The sequence below is a fragment of the Petromyzon marinus genome, chromosome 21 (genome assembly GCF_048934315.1).
Source record: "Petromyzon marinus isolate PM22_M1 ecotype Great Lakes invasive population chromosome 21, UKy_Petmar_22M1.pri1.0, whole genome shotgun sequence".
NCBI lineage: Eukaryota > Metazoa > Chordata > Hyperoartia > Petromyzontiformes > Petromyzontidae > Petromyzon > Petromyzon marinus.
The window spans coordinates 1,415,296-1,437,502 of NC_133687.1; the positions used below are offsets into that span (position 1 = coordinate 1,415,296).

The window sequence follows — 22,207 nt, forward strand, 5'->3', positions numbered from 1 at the left end:
TTTGTCAAGGTGCCTCACTTCTCCCAACCAGCTTAAAAGTTGCTACGAATCTTAACATCGTTCATTGAAGCTCTGTCGTCCCGACAGGTCTGTTCCTTTCACCTGAAGACGGCCGCTTGCTTTGTGGCCGAAACGTCGTGAGAATTTTATTGTGTTATTTTATTCTCATTCTACGTGACTTTACCGAAAGAACCAAAGAAGATGAACACAGCCCAACACAAAAGTAGCCGCGTGTGGGGTTGCCTCTTCCGGAAGATTCTACTCTCCGTTCCAAGACCAATATACCACTTCCAGAAGATTTAAATAAAAACGAGCCCGTTCTGCGCTACTTTCGGAAGACCCCTCCCAACTCAACCCAATTTGCAGCTACAACACAAGTCAACACCCAACTTAACACCCAACCCCCGAACATCTAACACAACCCTCCAACATTCAACACAACATCTAGTAATCACCACCCAACCCCCCAACACAACACCCTACATCCAACAAAACGCACAGCACATCCAACACAACATCCAGCACAACACCCTACATCCAACACAACACCCAACCCCCAACCCAACAAACCAACTTTCAACAACCACCCCCAATCAACGCCAACACGCCCGCTTCTACCGGAAGATGCGACTCGCCGTTCGTAACGAATCGGCAGGAATTGATGTCCTCTGTATTTATACAATTGTTACTACAGTGACCGTCAAACTTTATTTTTGTATTATTTAGTGATTTGCTTTAGCGTTCCTATACACTCATCTGTTTTGTATTGTTTCTTGTAACTTTCTGACCCCATGCCCCCCTCCCCCCCCCCCCTTACTGGACAATTTGTAAAAAAAGAGCTTAGTAGCTCATCGGATTTCTCCAGAACAAATCGAGACAACCTCAAACAAGCCACGCATCTTCCGGAAGAATCTTCTGGAAAACCTGTGGAACGGTAATTGAACAGGGAGTAGGCATCTTCCGGAAGATTCCCTTTCAAGCAAACCCGTCAATTGAACGGGGGCAGTACAATCTTCCGAAACGCGAGGGCTCTCCTTCTTCCGGAAGATCGATGAATCTTCCGGAAGATCGATGAATATTCCGGAAGATGTCTTCCGGAAGATCGGCAGAAGGAAAGATGGGCAGAGGCGCCCGGTGATGGCGGAGCCCTGAAGCGGCGCTGTGAAGGAATGCGGTCGAGTTGAGCGAGCGCGGAGAACCGCGCAGATCTCCTCCATTAAAGCCCCGGCTTCTTCCAGGGCCCACGGCGGTGAGGGTCGCAGTCACTCGCGGTTGTTGTTGTAGTTGTTGCCCGTGTAGTTTGTTGTAGTTTGGCGGTCGCCGTACCGTCAACAGCGCGCCTCTTTCCCCTCCCCTCCCTCCCTCCACCATCCCGCCGCGGCAGAGTGAAATCGATCACGGATAAAAGTGTTCAAACTTCGCCCAAAGTTGCTCGAAACTCGTCTGAGCGCCTTTGGCAAGTCGTCGCTTCGCGGTCGCCCGTGGTCGTTGCTGCGGTGGAAGTGGTTGCGCTCATGGCTTTTGTCGAGACGAGAGATGTGTTGGTGGTGGTGGGGGAAGAAGGCTGCTGTGGCTGCTGCTGTGGCTCGGGTTGTCGTTCTCTCGGCCCCCAACGCTGGACAGCGCCCCACGCCATTCATTATTTATCAGCCTCCGCGGCGCGCGCCCGCTCGTTTGTTTGCGCGAGGTAAAGCGATACATGAATAGAATGAGAAAGAAACTTCATCGACTTGCAAATCGCCCGCTTTAAGTATAGTTTTGCGCGTAGGCAACTTTTATTTAAAGTCAGGATTTTAAAATCTCTTCTTTACCCCCCCCCCCGCCCACAACGTTTTTTTGTTGTTACCGAGGTGAAATTCGAGACGGCATCCCGAATTCCTCTCTCGCTTCTTCGGTCTTACACAGATTGTTTTGTCTTGTTGTTGTTGCGCTCTGGAAAGGGGAAAAACAAACTAATTGGCAGACAAAACGAGATCTTGTGAAAAGTTGACGCAGTTTTGTTTGCCACGGCGAGACCGCGACGACATCGTGGGCCCTGCGTCCTGAGTTTAAAAGTCAAGCCTTGTTGATTAATTATCTTGTCGATGTTTATTGTTGTTGTTTCGGTGTTGTTTAGTTGTTTTGGGAAATGTTGAAAGCGAAGTATGGGTGAGTTTAGGCTCCAGGCTTGGCTGTGGTGTTGGCGGAATGGAGGAGGAGGTTTGTACTTGTGGGGGTTTTGGATTCATGGGCTCTGCTCAGGGGCCGCTTGGCCATAAAGGGCTGCGTGGTGGTGCCGCGTTCAACCCATGCCCTCGAGCCGTGCCCTTCACATAGGTCGTGCCCCCTATGTTGTGGGCAATGCCGTGTGTAAGTTAAAGCTCCCCTCAAAGGGGGATGCAGACAGTTCAACAGGTATATGGGCGAGGCAGGCCCACGTGTGCAAGCTTATTAAATAGAGCTCCGACCTCGAGTATTTTAAGAAGTGTATTCTTAAACGTCGTGAGAATTTTTATTGTTTTATATATAATTTATTATTTTATTGTTTCCCTTCAACGTGACTTTACCGAAAGAGCTAAGAATATGAATAAGTGTATTCCCCTTTTTTATTTAAAGCTTTCGTGACTGCAGGGATTCATATTCTTGGTTCTTTCAGTAAAGTCACGTAGAAGGGAAACAATAAAATAATAAATATATAAAACAATAAAATTCTCACGACGTTTCGGCTGCAACACAAGCAATCATTATCAGGTGTGAAAACCACAGCAAGAAATTTTGAAAAAAAGTGGCGGTTATTTTTTAACGTTAGCACCACGGAGAGCGATTTGACAGTTTGTTCAGATGGACGAGTCCATCTATGTTCGGAAAAGAGGGGGGAGACGAAAAATAATGGATACGGTCTGAAAGCCACCGTAAGCGTGAACAATCAATTAAGACCCGAAATGGTTTATCAAATCCTTCCAATGATTGCTAAGCCAGAATCCATCTTCTCGGTTGAAATTGTCTCTTGTGTTTGTATATGTGGATAGCCTCATGAACGAATCTTTCATGGTAGCCAGATGGCTTGCGATGAACCTCTGTCTTGGAGAAGTCAATATCATGTGAGCTTACTGAATTATAACAGTGATCTGCCACGGTCGAGGTGTTGGTCCTACCGTGTTTTAGGTCTGCTTTGTGTTCACGGATGCGGTCCGAGACATGTCGTTTGGTTTCTCCAATGTAACTACTACCACAGAGGAAACTTAGTTTGTAGACACCAGGGTACTGTATGCCCGGAATCACATCTTTTACAGACGGAACCAGATCACGGATTTTATGTAATGTGTTGAATCGAACCTGGATCTTGTGTTTATTCAAGATTTTGGAGATATTTTTTGTGATCCCCGCAATGTAGGGTAAAGTAATGGTTTTGAAAGGCTCCTCAAGAGGGTCCTTCTTCATGGTTGGAGTGATAGCTTTGCGGATTGTGTAGTCGGAGTAACCATTAGCCTTAAGAGCTTGGTGTACGTGCTAGAGTTCACTGGCTATGTGTTCCTGGTCGGATATGCATTGGGCTCTATGGTGCAGAGTCTTTATGAGGGAATTTTTCTGGGATGGATGGTGGTGGGAATCCGGTTTCAGGTAAGCATCCATATGGGTAGCTTTCCTGTAGACAGAGTGGCTCATTGAACCATCAGGTCTCTTTTTTATTAGGACATCCAAAAAAGGTAGCTTGCCATCTTTTTGGACTTTCATGGTAAATCTGATGGCTGGGTGTATGGAATTGATGTGGTCGAGGAATTGGTCTAGAGCAGGCCGGCCATGTGTCCAGATGACAAAAGTGGCGCAGAGTGGCAGTCTGGATGGCATCAGTCTCAAATTTCTCCATGAAAATGTTGGCTACAACCAGAGATAGGGGGAGCCCATTGGGGTGCCCTCAGTTTGTTTGTAGAAAGTTCCATTCCAAGTGAAGTATGTATTGGTTAAGCAGTGTCTCACCAGGGGGGGGGGGGTGCCTCAGTGTTTTTAGTCCTTGATGAACCAAGTCTTCAATGATTGCGATGGTGTCAGGTACAGGAACTTTGGTGAATAAGGAAACTACATCAAAACTGACAAGCAGGTCGTCTGGGGACAGGGAAATACCCGTGATTGTCGATACCTGGTGAGTAGAATTTTGTACCGCTGAGGTGGTTTTTCCAGTGAAAGGCCGCAGGATTTCAGACAGAAAACGAGCCAGTTTGTAGGTGGGGGAGTTGATAGTAGAGACGATGGGACGAAGGGGTGTATCTACTTTATGTATTTTTGGTAAGCCGTATAATCTTGGTGGCCTGGCAGCAGAAGGTTTCAACGAGAACTGTTTGGTTTGATCAATTAATGCGGTTGAATCAGAAATTATTTTGTTGGTTTGTATGACGAGACTGTTGGTGGGATCTCTTTATTTTTGTATAGCTGCCATCGTTGAGTAATTCTTGAATTTTGTTGTTATATTCTATTTTATCCATGATGACAGTGGCATTGCCCTTGTCGGCTGAGAGGCTGACAATGTCATCCCTCTTTTTTAATTTATATAATTCAAAACGCTCATCTTTGCTGAGGTTGCTAGCTGGCATCTTATTCCCTGTTTAAATTAAAAAAAATGTTAGAAATGCCCTCCCACCAACACCCCAGATTGACCACTGCATTCTCTGAGTCCTGCCTTCGCTTTCCAGAGTCACATTTTAGCCATAACCACCTGAGCTGTATCGATGGGGGGACCCTTTGTAGCAATTAATGTCTATTTGCTGTTTGAATATCTTAACTCCTGCATTATTGCCGGAAAGGGTAAAGCCTATTATTAATTTCTCTCATCACCCTAAGGTGTTGGGCATATACCCTCTGTTGTACAGGCCAGGCCCTGAATAGGCCATGTCCTTGAGAAGTTATGCCCATTTTACGGCAAGCCTTAACATTAGCGGGCTGTACCTCTGGCCATCATGCCCTGAGTTTTCACAGCAATGTTTACCAACAACGTAAAAACCTCTCCCATGTACAGCATAGGTCATGCCGTTCATAAGTTAAACCGTCTCGCGGCCTTGCCCTCCGCAGGCCGTGTTCTTCCTGCATTCTATTTCGGTTGTCATAAGTCCTGGGACAAAACCAGGCCTCGAGTGAATTACAATAGTGATTGCCTTTTTCGTAGTGAATCTCAATCGCAGTGTAATTGTAATTTCGGTGAACAATGCTGGAGTTATTCAAATTGTAATTGACCTCAGGTCTGGACAATGCCGTTGATAGGTCATGTGATGAGTTGGCTGTGACCTCACATTTCAACGTTTATTCTTTTAATCTTCTTTGGTTCTTTCGGTAAAGTCACGTAGAATGAGAATAAAATAATAAATTGATAAAATAAAATAACACAATAATAATATAATATTGTTGTGTTATTTTATTTGATCAATTTATTCTTTTTTATTATTTTATTCTCATTCTACGTGACTTTACCGAAAGAACCAAAGAAGATGAATCATTGCAGTCACGAAAGCTTTAAATCGAAATGTATTCTTTTAATGTTTTGTTTTCTCTGTATGTAACGTTACTGTACCCACTTACATTTAAAAGTTGTCCCCTTTGATTCTTAATTTGAACTGAAACTATTAATCTTCAGGAAACCGAGGTGTAAAATGCTCTTCGTTTTACTTTTATTTTGTTTTGGATTGTTTATCATGTGTAATATGTGGCTGTGCAATTTTCTCCTTTTCGCTTATATGTTCTCATTTAAAACCGTTGTGCTTTTTCAGTTGATTGTATTTGCTACCAGTCCAGTTTAACTGAACCAATGTCGTAATGCTTTGATATTTCATGTAACCCAGATCACCGAGTTAATAACTACAATCAGTACATGCTTGTCTTTTTGATATCTAATATCTGATACGTTCTGTGGTAAAGATCTTTCTCTAACCGGTAAGTGAGCTGGAACATTAATCTTGGTGCATCTATAAACACTTTTCGGTGTGACAATTTAATTTGTTTGGCTGTCTCGGGTGGTTGAGGGTCTTACGACAGAAATTTGACAAGATAATTTCCAAAAAATATATTATTCATTATGTTGGCTATGAAAATCAACGCATTACCTTAATGGGTTGTTTCCATCGCCTGGTGATTTATTGCATCTTAGTCATGTCCTCGACGGCACATGACCTCTTTTGCTAGAGTCCTACCTCTTAGCCACAATTCCAAAGCCATGCCCTTACTGTGGCTGGGCCATGGGTGCACCATCCACAGCAGTAGTAACAGATGGGAACACGTGTTACCCAGACAATGGGGCCTTGACTGGGCTCACAGTTAACAAGGCACAGCTGTATCAAATCCCCACCCAAGTCTATAGCCCCTGGAGACAACATATCTTACAGAGACAGACTGTGGCCTAAAGAGATAGGCTACAGTGTCAGGCTGTCGGATATTACCTCTCTTTGTCGTTGTACACGATACTGAGTGTTGGTGACCTGTGATGAAGCCACTCTGTGATATTGTGCTTTGCTATAACATTGGTATAATGCTGTGGTTATTATGTTTATAATACTACCTTGTCCATCTTGGACTGTGTATACCTCTGTTCCATTTTCCTTTCACTTTATTCAATCAACAGTGTCTCAATTCCTCAGTTAGGATTACCCATAGCAACAGCGCCGTCGGACTGTGACACGACTGCAAACTTAACGATCCCTGAAACACAGTGCATTTTTGATAGCCTTGCACGATAATAGTGGCGCATTTATAAAATGTCACTAATTTATCAATATAAAATATTCTACATGTTTTCCCCATGATGCCTATATAGCTGTGTCCAAAGTACTTTAGTTTTTCTCTTACTGCTGCACTGCAGCTGAAGTTTGCACCTGCTCTCTCACACACAGAGTCCCAAACTTCTTCCATCGAGAGCCGGCTCCAAGATGGCTTCGGGGGCGGTGAGCATGGGCTGTTATGCCGGCGAGGCCCCAGCGGTGCCGTCCACCGAGTGCGGCACCAGTGAGGGGCCCCTGATGGCCGAGCTGAAGACGGTGGCGGAACTGGCGCTGATGTCGGATGTCGACATGAGTTACGACGATGACGATGATGACAATGATGATGGTGGCAGTGGCGGCGAAAGGGGAGGAGGTGAGTGGCGTTGGCAGATGAGTGGGTGGCACCATGATTAGCACCAGATGGGCAGAGAGCACCAGCACGTCAAGAGAAGGACAGATTCGCCGCTGAACAAGCATCGATTGCCAGTCACCAGTTAACTCAGAATGTGCCTGATCTCGGAAGATAAGCAGGCCTGAGTTGGTTAGTCTTCTTTCTTATGGCATTTAGAAAAAAGTAACAGGCTACAATTGTATTTTGAATTTTGTAAGACATTCCGCTGCATCCAGCGTAGCCGAGTGGAGTCCACTTGTTCCACCAGACTAAGCCTGTTGTATAGGGCAGTCAATACAGTGGAGATATGCCTGATGGTTGGCACCTCACCTCGTTCGCAATTTGGTGAGTAGTTAACGTTCCATTTATAGGGAAATATCCATACCTTCCATGTGTCGTTCGGACATGATTGAGATGGTCCACTGTCATCAGGGAAGAGAGAAAACCAGGTTGTTAGCCTGGTTAGTGCTTAGATGGAAAACTGCCCGTTGTTGTAGGCTTAGGCTGCGAGGTAACCACAAGATGGCAGCATGGCAATGGATTCTTAAATCTACCCATGTGGCGTTGTGAGTATTATCCCCTTGTCTGCGTGGTGGGTTTTCGTTAGGTCCTCTGGTTTCCTCCCACATGTAAGTCAAACACTTTACTCAAGGAATTTACCAAATATTCCAAGATACAGCAGGACTCTAAAAAAGAGTCTTGGGACCCCGTCAGGTTTCCTGGATCAACAACTTGTAACTTGCTGATCCGCCCCTACTGGACATCTGTGAAAAAGAGCTTCATAGTTCATCGGATTTCTCCAGTCTGAATAGATTCTGAACAAAGATCATTATTATAATTTGGTATACAAAGTAGGGAACACTAGAATTATACGGTGTCTTCCTTCCTTTGGCTGCCACTGTTGTGGATCTTGACCACCGGTGATGTTACAAATGGCGGACAAAACGTTGATGGTAAACACGCATGTTGCCGTGGCGACGAGATTAACAATTGTTGCTGTGCCGCTGTCTCCCTCAGGTCTAATAAAGCCGCTTTTGGATGATGATGACGACGACAACGGCATAAGCCTGCGGCTGCCCGACCGCTTCGCCCAAGAGCTCTCAAAACTCGAAGCTGCTGCAGTGGCGGCAGCAGCCGCGTCAGCCGCGTCAGCGGAGGCGGCCGTGGCTGCGGCAGCAGCAGCGGTAGCAGCGGCAGCCGGGCCGGCGCCGGCCGCGATGAAACTGGAAGAGGGCGCGCGCGGTGCTGTTGGTTACTTCCGCAAAATCACGGCCACCCCTGTTCCTTCCCGGCCGCCAATGTTGGTGCAGGAACCCCTGACGGCCGTGGGGCCTTGCGTGCCGCAGGCAGGTGAGGAGCAGGCTTTGACTGGAGAGTCTGGGCTGCCCGTGGGTGGTGCGGCAGTGGCGGCAGCGGTGGTGGTGACGGCGGTGGAGAAGGACGAGGCGGTGGTGGGGAGTGGTGGTGAGGCGAGGTCCAGGGGTTCCCGGCGCCCGAAGAGCTTCTTCTGCCGGCCCTGTCAGTTCACGGTAAGTGGCGGCACTGGTTCTCTACGTGCCCATTCCCTGCTGCCGTGTGATTGTGCAATGGATGGATGCCCCTCACGTGTTGTGACGCGTTCTGCCACCCCTGGATGTGCCGCGTAGGCGACCTCCGAGGCGGAATTCCGACATCACATCAGCTCCCACGGAGTCAAAAAATACCTGCTGGAGCAGCAGGGTGAGATGAACGTGCGCACGCAAGTGCACACGGTGAGATGCGCACACACACTCGCATGCAGTACTCAAACACACATTAACACACATACACGAAAAGAGACAAAAGCAAACATCCCAAGTATAGCCTATAACTGATTGTTGGGGCAAGTGCTGTTAGCGAGCACCTATTAAGGCTGATACAGCAAACGAGGGCATGTGGTGGCCTGCACCACGCCAGACCGCATTTGTCTCAAAGTGCTGAAGTCTACACATCGCATCAAGTACTTATTTGAAGCTGAGTTAACCTCGAAGAGGCCCAGTACCAGTTAAGTGATTCGTCATTGAGCGGGAATCGAACTTTGGTCTACACTACAGCTGCACTACAGCTCCCCGTAAAAAGAGTTGCACACACACATACCCATACCCTCGCACACACGCACCGATACGAGTGTTGCTGGTTGTTGTTGGGTGTTCTGTGCCACGTTGTTACAGGCCGCGGGTGGTCCCATTCGCTGCGAGAAGTGCGGCTACAACACGAATCGCTACGACCATTACCTAGCGCACCTCAAGGTACTGCTGCACCGCCCTCCTCGCTCTTTCGGTCTCACCGCCTTGCTCTCTCTAACTTTCACCGCGACTCCCTGTTTAACCGTCACACCTAACGAGCTAGTGTAGCGCCTTCAGCTACCATTGTTGTGTGTAGTTACAGTTATGACAATGGTGAATTTGGTGGGTGTACGCACGTGCAGCCGTTGCGTCGTTGTCACAGTGTTGCGTTCTCTGTGTTGTGTCTTCGTGCGTGCCTGGTCGTTTGTGTGTTAACGTATTATTGTGTCGTTGCATCTGTGTGTGTGTGTGCCTGTAGCGCAATGGTTAGCACGCTCCGCTACAAACCCAGCGATCCGAGTTCGATTCCCACTTATGCCAACATCAGTGCTGATTATCTGAACTGGTCCTGGGCCTCCTCTATTGTCGACTGAGCCTCAAATGAGTACCTGGTACAGTGTGTACACATCGCCACTAGGGAGACAAAGGCAGCTGGGCGTGGTGTCGGCCACCCACCCCCCGTGTGCCGTTCCGTCCTCCATAGGTGCTCGCTAACAACACTTGCCCCAACAGTCTGATGAGGCTATGCGGGGGAACTTTGTCTTTACTCTTTGGTTCTTTCGGTCAAGTCACGTAGAAATAAATTAAATTAAATAATAGAATACGACGTTTCGATTGCAGCACAAGCAACCATCATCAGGTACAAATGAATGAGAAAACAAACATAGTTTACTTGGAAATATAATGCAATACAACACAGAGAGTCGGCCAACACAAGAGTCAACACCCCACCTGGTTGATTACGTTCTTCCAAAGATTGCTAAATTTGAGAAACAAAACACACAGACACACAAGCAGAGACTCACACAGAGACAAAGAGGGAGACACACACATAGGCACACAGAAAGACAATGTCTCTGTGTCGAGGCCTTAAATAGAGAGGGGGGGGGGGGCAGAGGGGGAGTTGTGTGGAATTCCTGCCCATAGCGGCCAGAGGAGAGAATGGACTTATTAACAAGCACGGTAGAAAGCAAATCTTTGGAAAAACGTAATCAACCAGGTGGGGTGTTGACTGTTTTGTTGGCCGATTCTCTCTGTGTTGTATTGCATTATATTTCCAAGTTTACTAGGTTTGTTTTCTCATTCATTTGTACCTGATGATGGTTGCTTGTGTTGCAATCGAAACGTCATATTCTATTATTATTTTATTGAATTCCTTTCTACGTGACTTTACCGAAAGTACCAAAGAGTAATTCCTGCAGTCACGAAAGCTTCAAATCTAGTTTGAACTTTGTCTTTGTGTGTTTCTGTATATGGTTGTAGAGCTGCGTGTTGCTGCTGTGTTGCCACTTGTATTGTGTCACTGTGTATGGTTTCATCCTCACCCACGGGTCACCTCACCTGTGGTCATGTCGCATTGTATTCTCGTGACTCGCTGTGCGGTTATTCCGCAGTGTGTTGTGGTTGCGTGTGGTTGTGTTTTTTTTATTTGATTGTCAGTATGCCTGGTTGTGTCACACCTGTGATTGGGCCATTGTGTCTTGTCCTGATAGATTGTATGGTTCTGTTTATGGGAGTGCTTGCGTCTTGGTTGTGCTACGGTATCTGGTCATATTACCATGCATGTTGGTGCCACCTTTCGTGGCACGTCACTACGTTTACTTATAAACATAGTGGTGCCACGGTGGCGAGATGTTAACTATCTTGCCTGGTATGCAGCAGGTCATGGGTTCGCTCCTGACTGACACCTGTATATTTGGAGTTTGCATGTCTCCCTCCCCGTGGTCATGTGGATTTTTTTTTCACCGGGTCCCCCTCTAGTTTTTCCCTCCATATTTAGAAACGTGTTTAGAGTATTTGGCTGCTAGAAATTTCCACATGATAAGCCACTTAGTTGGGTTATCATTTATGGCCAAGTCATTTCTGAAAAAGAGCCACATAGCTCAGCGGGTCTTACCTGGCAAAATAAAAATATAGTTTTTAGTTTTGTAAAAGGACGATGAGATGTTCCTTTTGTCGCCAAAATCATGGATAACCGCAGGATCACGTAAAGCAATCAGGACAAGGTCAAATCAGCGGTGCGTTCTGTCTCTCTGCACTTCTCCCTCCCAAGCACCACGAGCGCGTTGCCGGCGCAGCGCTGCCTCCGAGCCCGATGGTGCCACCCCTTCGCCAACCCAACGAACCGCGCCCCAGTGAGAACCGGGAGAAACACTCGGCGGTGGTGGCGCCGGTTCTCGCACCAGCTTCGGCACCGGTAGTTGAAGGAGGAGCGATGGTGCAGAGTGGCGAGCGAGTGTTCCGCTGCGTCCTGTGCTTGTACAGCACGGTGAGCGAGTACCACTGGAAGAAACACCTGCGCAACCACTTTCCGCGCAAAGTGTACACCTGCGGGTCCTGCTGCTACTACTCGGACCGCAAGAACAACTACCTCCAGCATGTGCGCACACACACAGGTGTGTGTTGGAATCTTTTGTCTTTGGTGCGGTAGTGGGAGTGGTTAGCGCACTAATCTACGAACCCACCCACCTGAGTGTGTTTCGTTCACAGGCATTATCAGTGGGCACCACGGTGGTGAGATGTTAACTCACGGCTCACATCAGTGTCGAGTTCCTGGGCCTCCACGAGGACGTTAGCGCTGTTGAAGTCGGAGTACCCAGTGCGGTGTGTAACGTGTCAGCACTGGAGAGACAAATGTGGCTGGGACTGCCGTTGGCCATATTGTCCCCTCATGCACCACGCTGCCCTTAACAGCACGCAAACTCTCTCCAGTCTGTGAATATAATTATGTATGTTAAAATTCTTTCGAACCGTACTTAGTCAACCGTGCTAATTGCAGGTGCGGGGGAAGGACATAAAACTAAACACAAAAATCAGTTCCTCGAGAAATTGTTTGCAATCTATATTTAAAAGTGGATAGCTCCAGTGGCTCCCTAATATCGAAAGGAAGAGCATTCCAGAAGGACACAAGTGCATCTGAAATCGTGAGATGTGGTGACCGTCTTTGTTCCATTGCCAGCCAAAAGCCACCGCTGCTGCCAGGATGACTGGGTTTTGCGTAATGATGGTTTATTCTCTGGCGAGATCAGCGAGGTATTGTGGCGAGCACTTTTGCGTGTGTAACGAGTGCGCAGAATGCCACATGGGGATGTTTGTATTTTTTTGCAGGTGAAAGGCCCTACCAGTGTCCACACTGCAGCTACTCGAGCTCACAGAAGACTCATCTCACCCGCCATATGCGCATACACTCGGGTGAGTGGCTCTCGTGTAAAGCTGTAGCTGTGAGAGCTATGTTTGGTAAAAAAAGATTTCTTTTAGTTTTTATAGTTTAAAATACTGTTTCGATTTTAAAAATTTTGTTTAACTTAACGTAGGTACGTGTAAGTGGCTGAAGAATGTGTTGGTGTTGTAGAGTTAAGTTAAATGTGATTTAATGTGAGGTTTGTGTAACGTGGCTTTGTGTAAATGTGTTTTTGTACACCTATCCTGGCACAGGTGATGTGGTGAAATAATTGGTGCTATTTTTGAAAGAGAGATTGAATTTGTATGTGTGTCTGTGTTTTTATGTCTGTGACAGTGTTTATACATTTGTGTGTGACTGCTTTATTAGTGGCTTTTTTACGTGTTGTGTTTTTTTTTGTGTGTATGCGCATGTATTAGTGTGTGCGAGGGGCTGGTAACCATAACCTTGGTGGAAATACCAAACTAAGTTTGTGCCAGTAACACCCGGGGGGCGGGGGGGACAGGCGCCTGTGACGTATTCAGGCCAAAGCCCATTTGGCATAGCCAGCTTTGGCAAGAGCATCTACTGGACTCTGTAGTGTGATGGAAAAGTGAATTCCAGCCCATATCCTTGACACCAGGACTGACCGTAGAGCTGGTCTGCCCACTTGCAATAAATTTGTCATCTGTAAGATGTGCCTGCCATTCTTCCACTGCGGTAGTGCGTGTCCACCTAAGGACCCCATTGAAACCCACAATCACCTGGTGTTGGCTTGTTAATGAAGGTTGCAAGCGAGAATATTTATGTTAGGTATTGGGGAAGGTGAAAAACCCCCTTAGCTCGGATAACATCACGGAGCAAGATTGGGTTGACCCTGCTGAGGCTGCATTGTCTCCAATATGGGAGGGAGTAGCCGCTTCCTGCGAGTGGCTGGCTGATGTACCATTTATTCAGCAAGTATGAAGGGTGATGTAGAGCCCAAGGCCAGGTAAAACACAAGGCAGAGATGCCCTGTCAAGTGAATTGCTGTGTTAGGATTGCGATTGTGTGCACGCTGAGGGGCGAGAGGCTTGCGGAGCCCCAATGTGGTTTCAGACCGCGGTGGGCCTGCACAGACACAATATTCTCTTGTCTGTCTGCTACAGCAGAGCTATAGAAAATTTCAACATGACCTACAACTCTGCTGTCTTGATCTGCTCTCAAGGTCCATGATACCATGCATAGGCCAGTGTTCTGGGTTATTCTTTATGATGGTGGCCATGTCCAGGTAAAGTTGCGTAGCAAGGAGATTGAACCAGTTCTTGTTTGCTTTAGGGTGTGACAAGAATATTCTTTGGCCCATGCACTATTTAACGTCTTCTCTGCCAATGTATTTTGAGATGCTCTCCTTGGCTGGCACCAGAGTAATTTTCATCTGTTACAGATATAATGGGAGGTTGATGGATGTTTGTGTATGGTCAGAGGATGTGGCCCCCTATTGTCCAACCATGTTATTTATGCTGATGATCTGGTAATTGCTGGTCACACTGAGATGGAGTTGGAGCCTCCACTGCTGAGCTTGGAGCGTGCTTCTAAGAGAAGTGTCCTTACCATCAGCCCTACAAGAGCAAAGTACCTGCGTGGGTATTTTATGGCACAAAACACTCCAGCCCCTCCATTCCCTATGGGTGTTAGGGCAGTTGTGGAGAGAGTGGAGGTGTTTCCATACCTGGACAGTGTGCTTTATGACCAGCTCCGGTATGGCAACGAAGGTCTCACTCCCAATCAGTCAAGCGACATTACCTTTTCACCTGTTGCTTAACACTGTGCAAGCTAATGAGCCTCTTGCTCCGTACAAAGCTCCAAGCCTTTTCAGCCATGGTTATATCTGCTGGTCAGTGCCGGATTAACCACCCAGTCATTCATATACGTTGAAGCCAGTATAGTACTATAGTAATAGAGCAAGTGCAGAATCACTGAACCGGAATTGATAGCTTTAAACCATTTAGTGCGGGGCCTGTAGCATATGCTACTTTTGCTACTAGGATAATCCGGTACTGTGCTTGCAAAATATTAACCCCTTTGTAGGAACATCATTGCTGTTTATCATCTATCCTCGGTTTAACCATACTGGATTTTGCGAGTAGTTGAGAGATCCTTGAATGATCTGAACACAGTCCCATCAGTGAGATTCTCCGGCAGGTGAGGCTTTGTTGGCTGGGTCATTTAGTCCACATGCCCAACCACCACATATCCAAGCAACTTCTGGCTGGATACAGGTGGCTAAACAGGCATGGCACGGGCTGGAGAGGAAATCGGCTGATGTAGTACAGAAGAACATGGAGCTGATTCAACTTTCTGATGACTGGTACGAGCGGTATCAAGATTGGCGTCTGTGGATGAGGCGACCCGATTTGGATTCTGGCTCACGGCCACCAACACCAGAGACGATTATATTATCTTAACCGGCCCGGCAGCTTCTCTAGGTCGACTCAGCCTCAAATGAGTACCTGGCGTGTTGTGTAAACAATGCCACTGGGGAGACAAAGGCGGTCGGGCTTGGTGCTAGCCATCCACCCCCTTGTATACCATTCTGGCCTTCATAGCTGCTCATTTAAAAGCACTTGCCCCAAAAGTCTGCTAAGACTATACTGGGGGTTCTTTGTCTTCTACGTGTGTATTTGTGTCTAAATGTACGTGTGTGTGTGAGAAGTGGTGGTAGTGTAGTGGTTAGCACACTGCGTTACAAACCTGGGGTTTCTAAGTTTGGTTCCTAGGCATGGTGAACATCAGTGGCAATTCTCTGAAATGGTCCTGTGTCACCATGTGTGCCACCATGGACGGTGGGTTCTCTCTGAAACTCTCCTTCTGCCTCTGCAGGCGAGAAGCCCTTCCACTGCGACCAGTGCACCTACGTCGCGTCCAATCAGCACGAAGTGACGCGTCACCTGAGACAGGTGAAGCCGTAGGGGGGTGGAACCTATGGGAGAGGGGGCACCTAGATGATGCTAAGTACAGTACAACATTGTCGGTTATATCTCTGTTGATTGTTCATTATATATGAGTAATAATAATAATACAAGAACACTCTTTTTAACATATAGGTCCAAGTCTGCAAACCTCTTTTATACGCAACACAAAATTGTAATTTGTGTAATTATGGAGAATATAAGTAACCAAATAAATGAAGCAGATGGTTATTATTTAGTTAATTGTATTTCCACAACTACACAAATAACTATTTTGCATTATAACTATTCGGTGGCCGCCGATTAGCACGGTTGGCTCCATATGGCGTGCTAGCAGTTCAACATTTGTATGTGCGTATGTGCATCTCAATGCCAGCCTCGCCTCATTATGGAAACTGTGCACCGGTCCTCGCGCGCAGGTCCACTCAGACGGGCCCAAACCGCTGGTGTGCGGTGAGTGCGGCTACCGCACGGCCGACCGCAGCAACTACAAGAAGCACGTGTTGCTGCACACGTCTCCGCGGCGCTTCCCCTGTCCCGCGTGCTCCTACGCCGCCTCCAAGAAATGCAACCTCACCTACCACCTGGGCTCCAAGCACCCCACCTACACTGGCACCGCTACTGCTACCACCGCTGCCACCATGGCAGCCGCCACCACCACCACCACAATCGTAACCGCGGCTCGGCAGCAGCAGCCGCCACCGCCGACAGTTTCACCGGCACCGCCGGCATTGTCGTCGTCGTCGTCGGCGACAAGCGTGAAGGTGGAGGGAGCGCCGAGCAAGCGGTCCGTTGTGTGCGGTAAATCGGACGCCGGCAGCGGTGGCGGCTGTTGCGCCGCAAAAGTAAATGGCGTTAAGAGGGAGGCTAGGGGCGGAAAACGGCAGGGAGGGGCGGTGGCGGCAGCAGTAGCGGCTCGTGGTAGGGCTGGTGGGCCGCCGGAGGTGATGGGGCCGGCTAAGGAGACCCCGGAGAAGAAAGTGAAGTGCGAGGAGAAAGTGCCAGCGGTGGGGAGGGAGGCATCGCAGCCGGCGCTGCCCTCTCCGTCATCACCGCGGCCTCCTCCAGCTATGATGGAGGAAGCGGGTGCAGAGCTGGAGTGCGAGGAGGTGATGTCGTCCATTGTGAAGGCCGCGAAGAGGAAGGGCAGGCGGCCCAGCCTCAAGATGGCCGCCCTAGCAATGGAGGCTGAGGCGCCTGTCGGGCGGAGTCGGCGCCGGGGCAGGAAGAGGAAGAGGAGCAAGGAATTGGAGCAGAAGGGCGATGATGAGGGTGTCAAAAAGCCCTGCAATGAGAGTGAGCATGTCAAAGGGGTTGGTCGGAAAAATGCAAAAAAGCTCAAAGCGACCGTCAGGAAGAAGGCGGAATCAGTGGTGATGGAGAACGGTGGGGGAGGTTACTGCCGGAAGAAGCGGCAGAGGAATAGCGAGAAGAACGAGGCGGTGCCTCCCACACGCAAGCGCAAGACGTCTTCTGGTGGTGACGATACAAATGAGGTGAACGGCGGGGAGGGTGCCACCACAGCGTGCCCTCCGAGTCAAAGGAGAGGCCGCAGAAGCAAGGCCAATGTTGTGATGCTGGCAGCAGATGAGGAAGGGGAAGCAGCATCGTGTGAGAGAGCGGGTGAGCCACCGTTGCCACCATCATCAACATCATCGCCGCTCACGCAGGAAGCAATACGAGCAGCAGGAGTTATTAAACAGGAAGTGACGCCACCAGTTTTACCGACACCTTTGAAAAACCAGGAAGTGAATAACAGCACGGGAGCGGTGACGTTGCTGATGAAACAGGCGGAGGAAGTAACAATGCTCACAAACACCACGCAGGAAGTGATATCCCTAGTGCAGTGCACGCAGGAAGCGACGTCACCCGTGAAGCAAGCGCCGGAAGTGGAGCCGCCGGTTGCAAAATCACAGCCGGATGTGCCCCACCCGCCTGCGCTTTCACCGCTGCGACATCAGCCGCCGTACTTCTCGCTAAAACCGGAGGCGACGACTTCGGTCGCAAGTGGGAAGCAAACGAGGGCAGCACAGAGACGCCGCCTCTCAGATAAGCCGCAGGCGTTTTCCGGCAATCGCAGCCAATCGCCGCTGGCGCTTTGCACGCACGACGAGGAGGAGTCGCTGCAGTCGACTTTGAAACCAGCAGATGCCATCGCCTCCAGCCGCCCCCGCAGGGTCCCAGTGAAGCGTGCGCCCAGACGAAAAATCAACAGTGGCCGCAAATCCGTTGCCAAGTCTTGGGCTGGAAATTGCAGCCCTGGCTGGGTGGAGTCCCCGGATTCGAAGCCACAGCCAGCTAGTTGTGAGGGAGCTGTGGCAGCGACGGCGGCAGTGGTTGCAGTCACGGCGAGAGCCGAGGAGATGCCGGCAGCGGGCTCCTCACCCACGCCATCGCCTCCAATTTCCGGTGCGCACTCACACTTAGCGGCCTGCGCCATCCCGAGCGGTGCTGCCGGAGTCGACTTCCTGTGCCGATTTGCACCGGAGCCTAACAGCGGCAGAACCAGCTGGAATCAACCGGGCAGCGACGAGGACCGGGGGGGGCCTCGCATGAGTGACGCCTTCGCTCGCGCCCTGCAGCTGCAGAGGGTCGACCACCGCCAACAGCTACAGCAGCAGCAACAGCACCTGCACCGCATGTACCACCTACGCAGCTACTTGGTCCGGCGGGAGCGCAGCTATGTCCACGGCAGCGGTGCCTTCGACGGCACAAGCTGGTTGAAGGTCAGCACGGAGTTGTGCGGCGCCCGACAGTGCCGGGAGGCCGTCGCGGCAGTGACAACGGCGCCTCCCTCTACACCGAGCGATGACGGCATGGAGTCGCCGCTCTCCCTGGACTCGGACGGCCCATTTACACGACACGATTACAGCACCGCCCACCAGCAGCAAGAGGGCCGGCTGCGCGCCAGCGGAGACGAGGGGCGTGGGGAGATGGACGAGGACGAGGGGATCCACAGCCACGATGGAAGGTCATCGCCCGAACGCTGCTTTGACGATGACGAGATGGAGAGGACGGGAGAGGAAGAAGTAGCGCGAGCGAGGAGGAAGAGCGAGCGGCGGCGCTGCCGGCGCCGGCGCCAGGCGTTTGAGCAGAAGCCGGATCTGGGAGGAGTCTGCAATGTGACGCCGATCATGTCTCAGCTGACGACGGAGGTTGTGCCGATACCACCACCACCAGCGGCACTGCCACTGCCGCCGGAGCCGCTGGAGAAGGGGCCGATGTTGACGCCACCTTGGTTGAGGCCGTCGCCTGAGCGGGCTCCTGTGACCTCCAGGGGGCCCGTACCACCGCCGCTGCCGCCGCCGCTACCAACACGGGGAGTGTGCGTGTTCTGCGACCGGCATTGTCACGGTGACGCCGACTACACGTTCCGCCTGCGGCGAAACCTGGTGAACGTCTACTACCTGGAGCGCGACACGGCTGGGCAGAATGCCAGCAATGGAGACGTAGAGGGAGACGGCGGACACTGCGCAGGGCACCATGTGGGGCAGGGAATGAAACGTGCCGGAGAGGGAGACGGGGAGAGAGAAGGGGAGAAAATTGCGAAGAATGACGGAGAGACAGGTGGGAAGGAAGATGGGGAGGGAGCTGGGGAGAGAGATGAGGGGAATAATGGAGGGAGAGATAGGAAGAAATTAAGGGAGAAAGACGGGGAGAAGATCACAGATGACGCTGGAGGGAAAGACACAGAATTTGAGAGGGTGACGGATGTAAATGGGAAAGAGGACGTGGTCAGCCAACAGTGTGGGCATCATAAGAGAACGAAGGAGCAGTACACACAGACCGTGTTGTCTCGAGAAGACGACACACAGACCGATGTACCTCGGGAACAGGATGCGAAGGCCGACGCACCCAGAGAGTGGTGCGCACAACAGAATGACGCATCACCTAAAGACCGAGACGTGCGGAGTGACGCGTCCAGGGAGCCCGACGCACACACCGACGCGTACAGAGATCAGGACACGCAGACCTACATATTGCGAGAGCAATACACACAGACCGACGCTTGCAGAGCGCCGAGCGCACAGGTCCGTGGAGCGAGAGAGCAGGAGACACAGACTGACCTGGCTGTGGAGACGAGTTGAGACACGCCGAGGCCCATAGGGCGGGGGGGGTGAGGGGGAAAGGGGGGGGGGGCATCGTGATGTTGGGGGCCCCATCCCCACCCCCTGTGATGTTGGCAACCAAGGTGCTTTGACAGTGGTGTGCACCGGACCTGCTCCTGCCGATGTTGCCACAGTCTTTTAGTCCCATACCTGAACTAGTGCCTACCAGTGGCTACCAGTTGGTGCTTGCCAGGTTGTGCCTTCCTTGGTCTACCAGCCGGTGCCTACCAGCCGGTGTCTACCAGTGCCTATCAGCCAAAGCCTACCAGTGTCTACAAGTTTCTGCCAGCAAGGGGTGACGAATTAACACCAGTGCCAACCAACTAGTGCCTTCAAGAGTTCTACCAGCCAGTGCCTACTAGCCATTGTCTACAAGCTGTTGGCCACCAATCAATGCTTACCAGTATTTACCAATGCCGACGAGCCAGTGGCCTCCTGTTCTTTCGCCTTAACCCAGAAGCAGTGTTGCCAGATGAGAGATGAGTTACTCTGAATCGGAGAGCTTCAGTGAACCCACGGCACGTGGGTCTGTCCCGTGGACCTCCTGCTAGCGAGCCTTCGACGCTTCACATGGCCGTAAAGTGCACGTAGCCAGGCACAAGCGCCGGTAATGTCACCGCCACTTAGTGGCAAATGGCTGCAGCTGTTACCCACAATAGGGTGTTGATACGAGTTAATTATAATGGTGATGACGACGCTTTAGTCTGGGTTCTTTACACGCTCGCCTCACTTGACAATCGTAGATTCTTAGTTGCGGGATGTTTACTGGACAGATGTCGACATCTGTGAAAAAGAGCTTTATAGCTCTGCAGATTCCTCCAGTATGAATATTCTGATTCTGTTTTGTATTTAAAGGACAAACGCTGGTGTGTTGGGGGGGTTTATCTGAAGTCTTCCCAAGTGCCTTACCCCCGGTGTTATGTTACCTGTACAAGTGTTTTTATCCGTGTTACCCATGCACACGTAGTTACCAGTGGTGTAACAGGTGGCGCGTAACGTGTGGACATGCGCGGTGTTACCCACCTTACACGATCATTGTTATTCGTCAGGTTGTTTTCCTTTTTTTATATGTGTACACACGTAACACGTATTGTCTTTGTATGTCTACCAGCACATTTCCCCAGTGGTTTCATATAAACCTTTAGCCTTCAGTCGCCATCTCCCCTTGAAGTGGTGTGAATTTGTTGTGAGAGAAAGAGGCTGTGCAATTGTATAATTTTAAAAGCCCCATGTGTTTTTTTCCCATGTTAATAGCAAGTACCAAAGAGGGGTAGTGAGTGTGGGTTGGCATCGGTGTAGAGCTGTGCTTTCTAGTGAAGCAATAGTTTGGAGGTCACTAAATTTTAAGACTCGGGAGAATTTTGGTCTTGAGACTCGAGGTGTCCCTGTCTGCGGGGTGTTGAGACTTGGGAACCCAGGGTTTTAAGAATCGACATTCAGCTCAAGGAAATCATAGTTTGCAAACACGATCTTGAGTCGAGTATCTCAATTCAGAAAAAATTGTCACGGTCAGTCTTCAATAGAATATCGTGTTCCACTTTGCCAGATTTTGGTGACATTGAGCAATACACTCACCAGCCAATGACCCTTCGGCGTTAATCCCATGATCCTGTTTGCGGACTAAAGAAAATGTCGCTTGGAGGAATGTGTAGTTCCATTATGGGATTCCGGAGGTCAGTTATATGAAACGTATCCAGTGATATTTACCCTCAGTTTGCAATGTATATCGATGTGAAGCAAGTGGGGATTTTCCCTTCAGGAATTCTATGCAACTCGTCACAGGATTCAGCGAGTGCCAATTATCTCCCCCATTACATTTACCCTGGGTTTTCACAGAGGAGGACACACGCCGTTTTGAATTCGTGAGGAAAAACTCTCCATGGGCAATTCCGGTTTAGAGCCTGTAATGATTCAGTCTTGTGATTTTTAACGAGTTGTCAGTGTGGTCATGAATTTGGCTCAAAGATATATTACATTGTAGTCTATCCAGAGTCGATAATGGAATCGAGAGGTTCTTTATTGGTGTATCCATGTTAATCCATGGGGGGAGCTGTGAATCTGTAGAATCTAAAATTGCACGACTGTTGAATCTGCAGTGGGATGTGTGGAGAAATACAAATCTCATTCTTACAGAATGCATTGTGGGTGCATAAGAATTGATTTGAATCTGTGAATTGTTACATCTCAAGTTGGAGCCACGCGATCATGGGGTGCAGTTATAAATGTATGGCGAGTGTTAGACGCTTCAGAATGCTGTGAGCCTGGATACCTACCGCCCCTGAGCTGTTTATTTTATGGTTTGCTTATTTCTCTAATGCACCCCCATATATAGTATTCAAACACATACACCACTATGCGTATTCTCACAAATGTTTCTTTACATTGGTGTAGGAATTGTCGGTGTAAGCGTGTCATGTACATCAAGACCCTACTATCCTTTAATAAATTAGCTGAAAGGGCCCCCCACTTAATTTTGAATTAAATGACTCGTGTGTGTGTGTGTGGCTGCCCAAGCTAGCAGCTCAATCTGACAGGTCTTCCTCTGGCACGGTTGGATGGAGATGACAAACTGGC

At 49.4% G+C, this 22,207-nt stretch overlaps 1 protein-coding gene across 1 annotated transcript; it reads left to right on the forward strand.

The window, feature by feature from the left end:
- The first annotated feature begins 868 nt into the window (after positions 1–868).
- Positions 869–22,104, forward strand: LOC116944669 (uncharacterized). Its single transcript, XM_032958413.2, has 9 exons — positions 869–1,249; positions 6,852–7,092; positions 8,128–8,639; positions 8,757–8,861; positions 9,300–9,377; positions 11,467–11,809; positions 12,522–12,605; positions 15,436–15,512; positions 15,944–22,104. The coding sequence occupies exons 2-9, from the start codon at positions 6,888–6,890 to the stop codon at positions 19,610–19,612; spliced, it is 5,073 nt and encodes a 1,690-aa protein (XP_032814304.2). The 5' UTR covers positions 869–1,249; positions 6,852–6,887; the 3' UTR covers positions 19,613–22,104.
- Positions 22,105–22,207: the final 103 nt, after the last annotated feature.

Bases quoted from the DNA above. Each gene is read 5' to 3' on its own strand.
- LOC116944669 (XM_032958413.2), top strand. From the start codon at position 6,888: ATGGCTTCGGGGGCGGTGAGCATGGGCTGTTATGCCGGCGAGGCCCCA. The intron at 9,378-11,466 runs GTACTGCTGCAC...CTCCCTCCCAAG, and splicing joins ATTACCTAGCGCACCTCAAG to CACCACGAGCGCGTTGCCGG. The intron at 15,513-15,943 runs GTGAAGCCGTAG...CCTCGCGCGCAG, and splicing joins TGACGCGTCACCTGAGACAG to GTCCACTCAGACGGGCCCAA.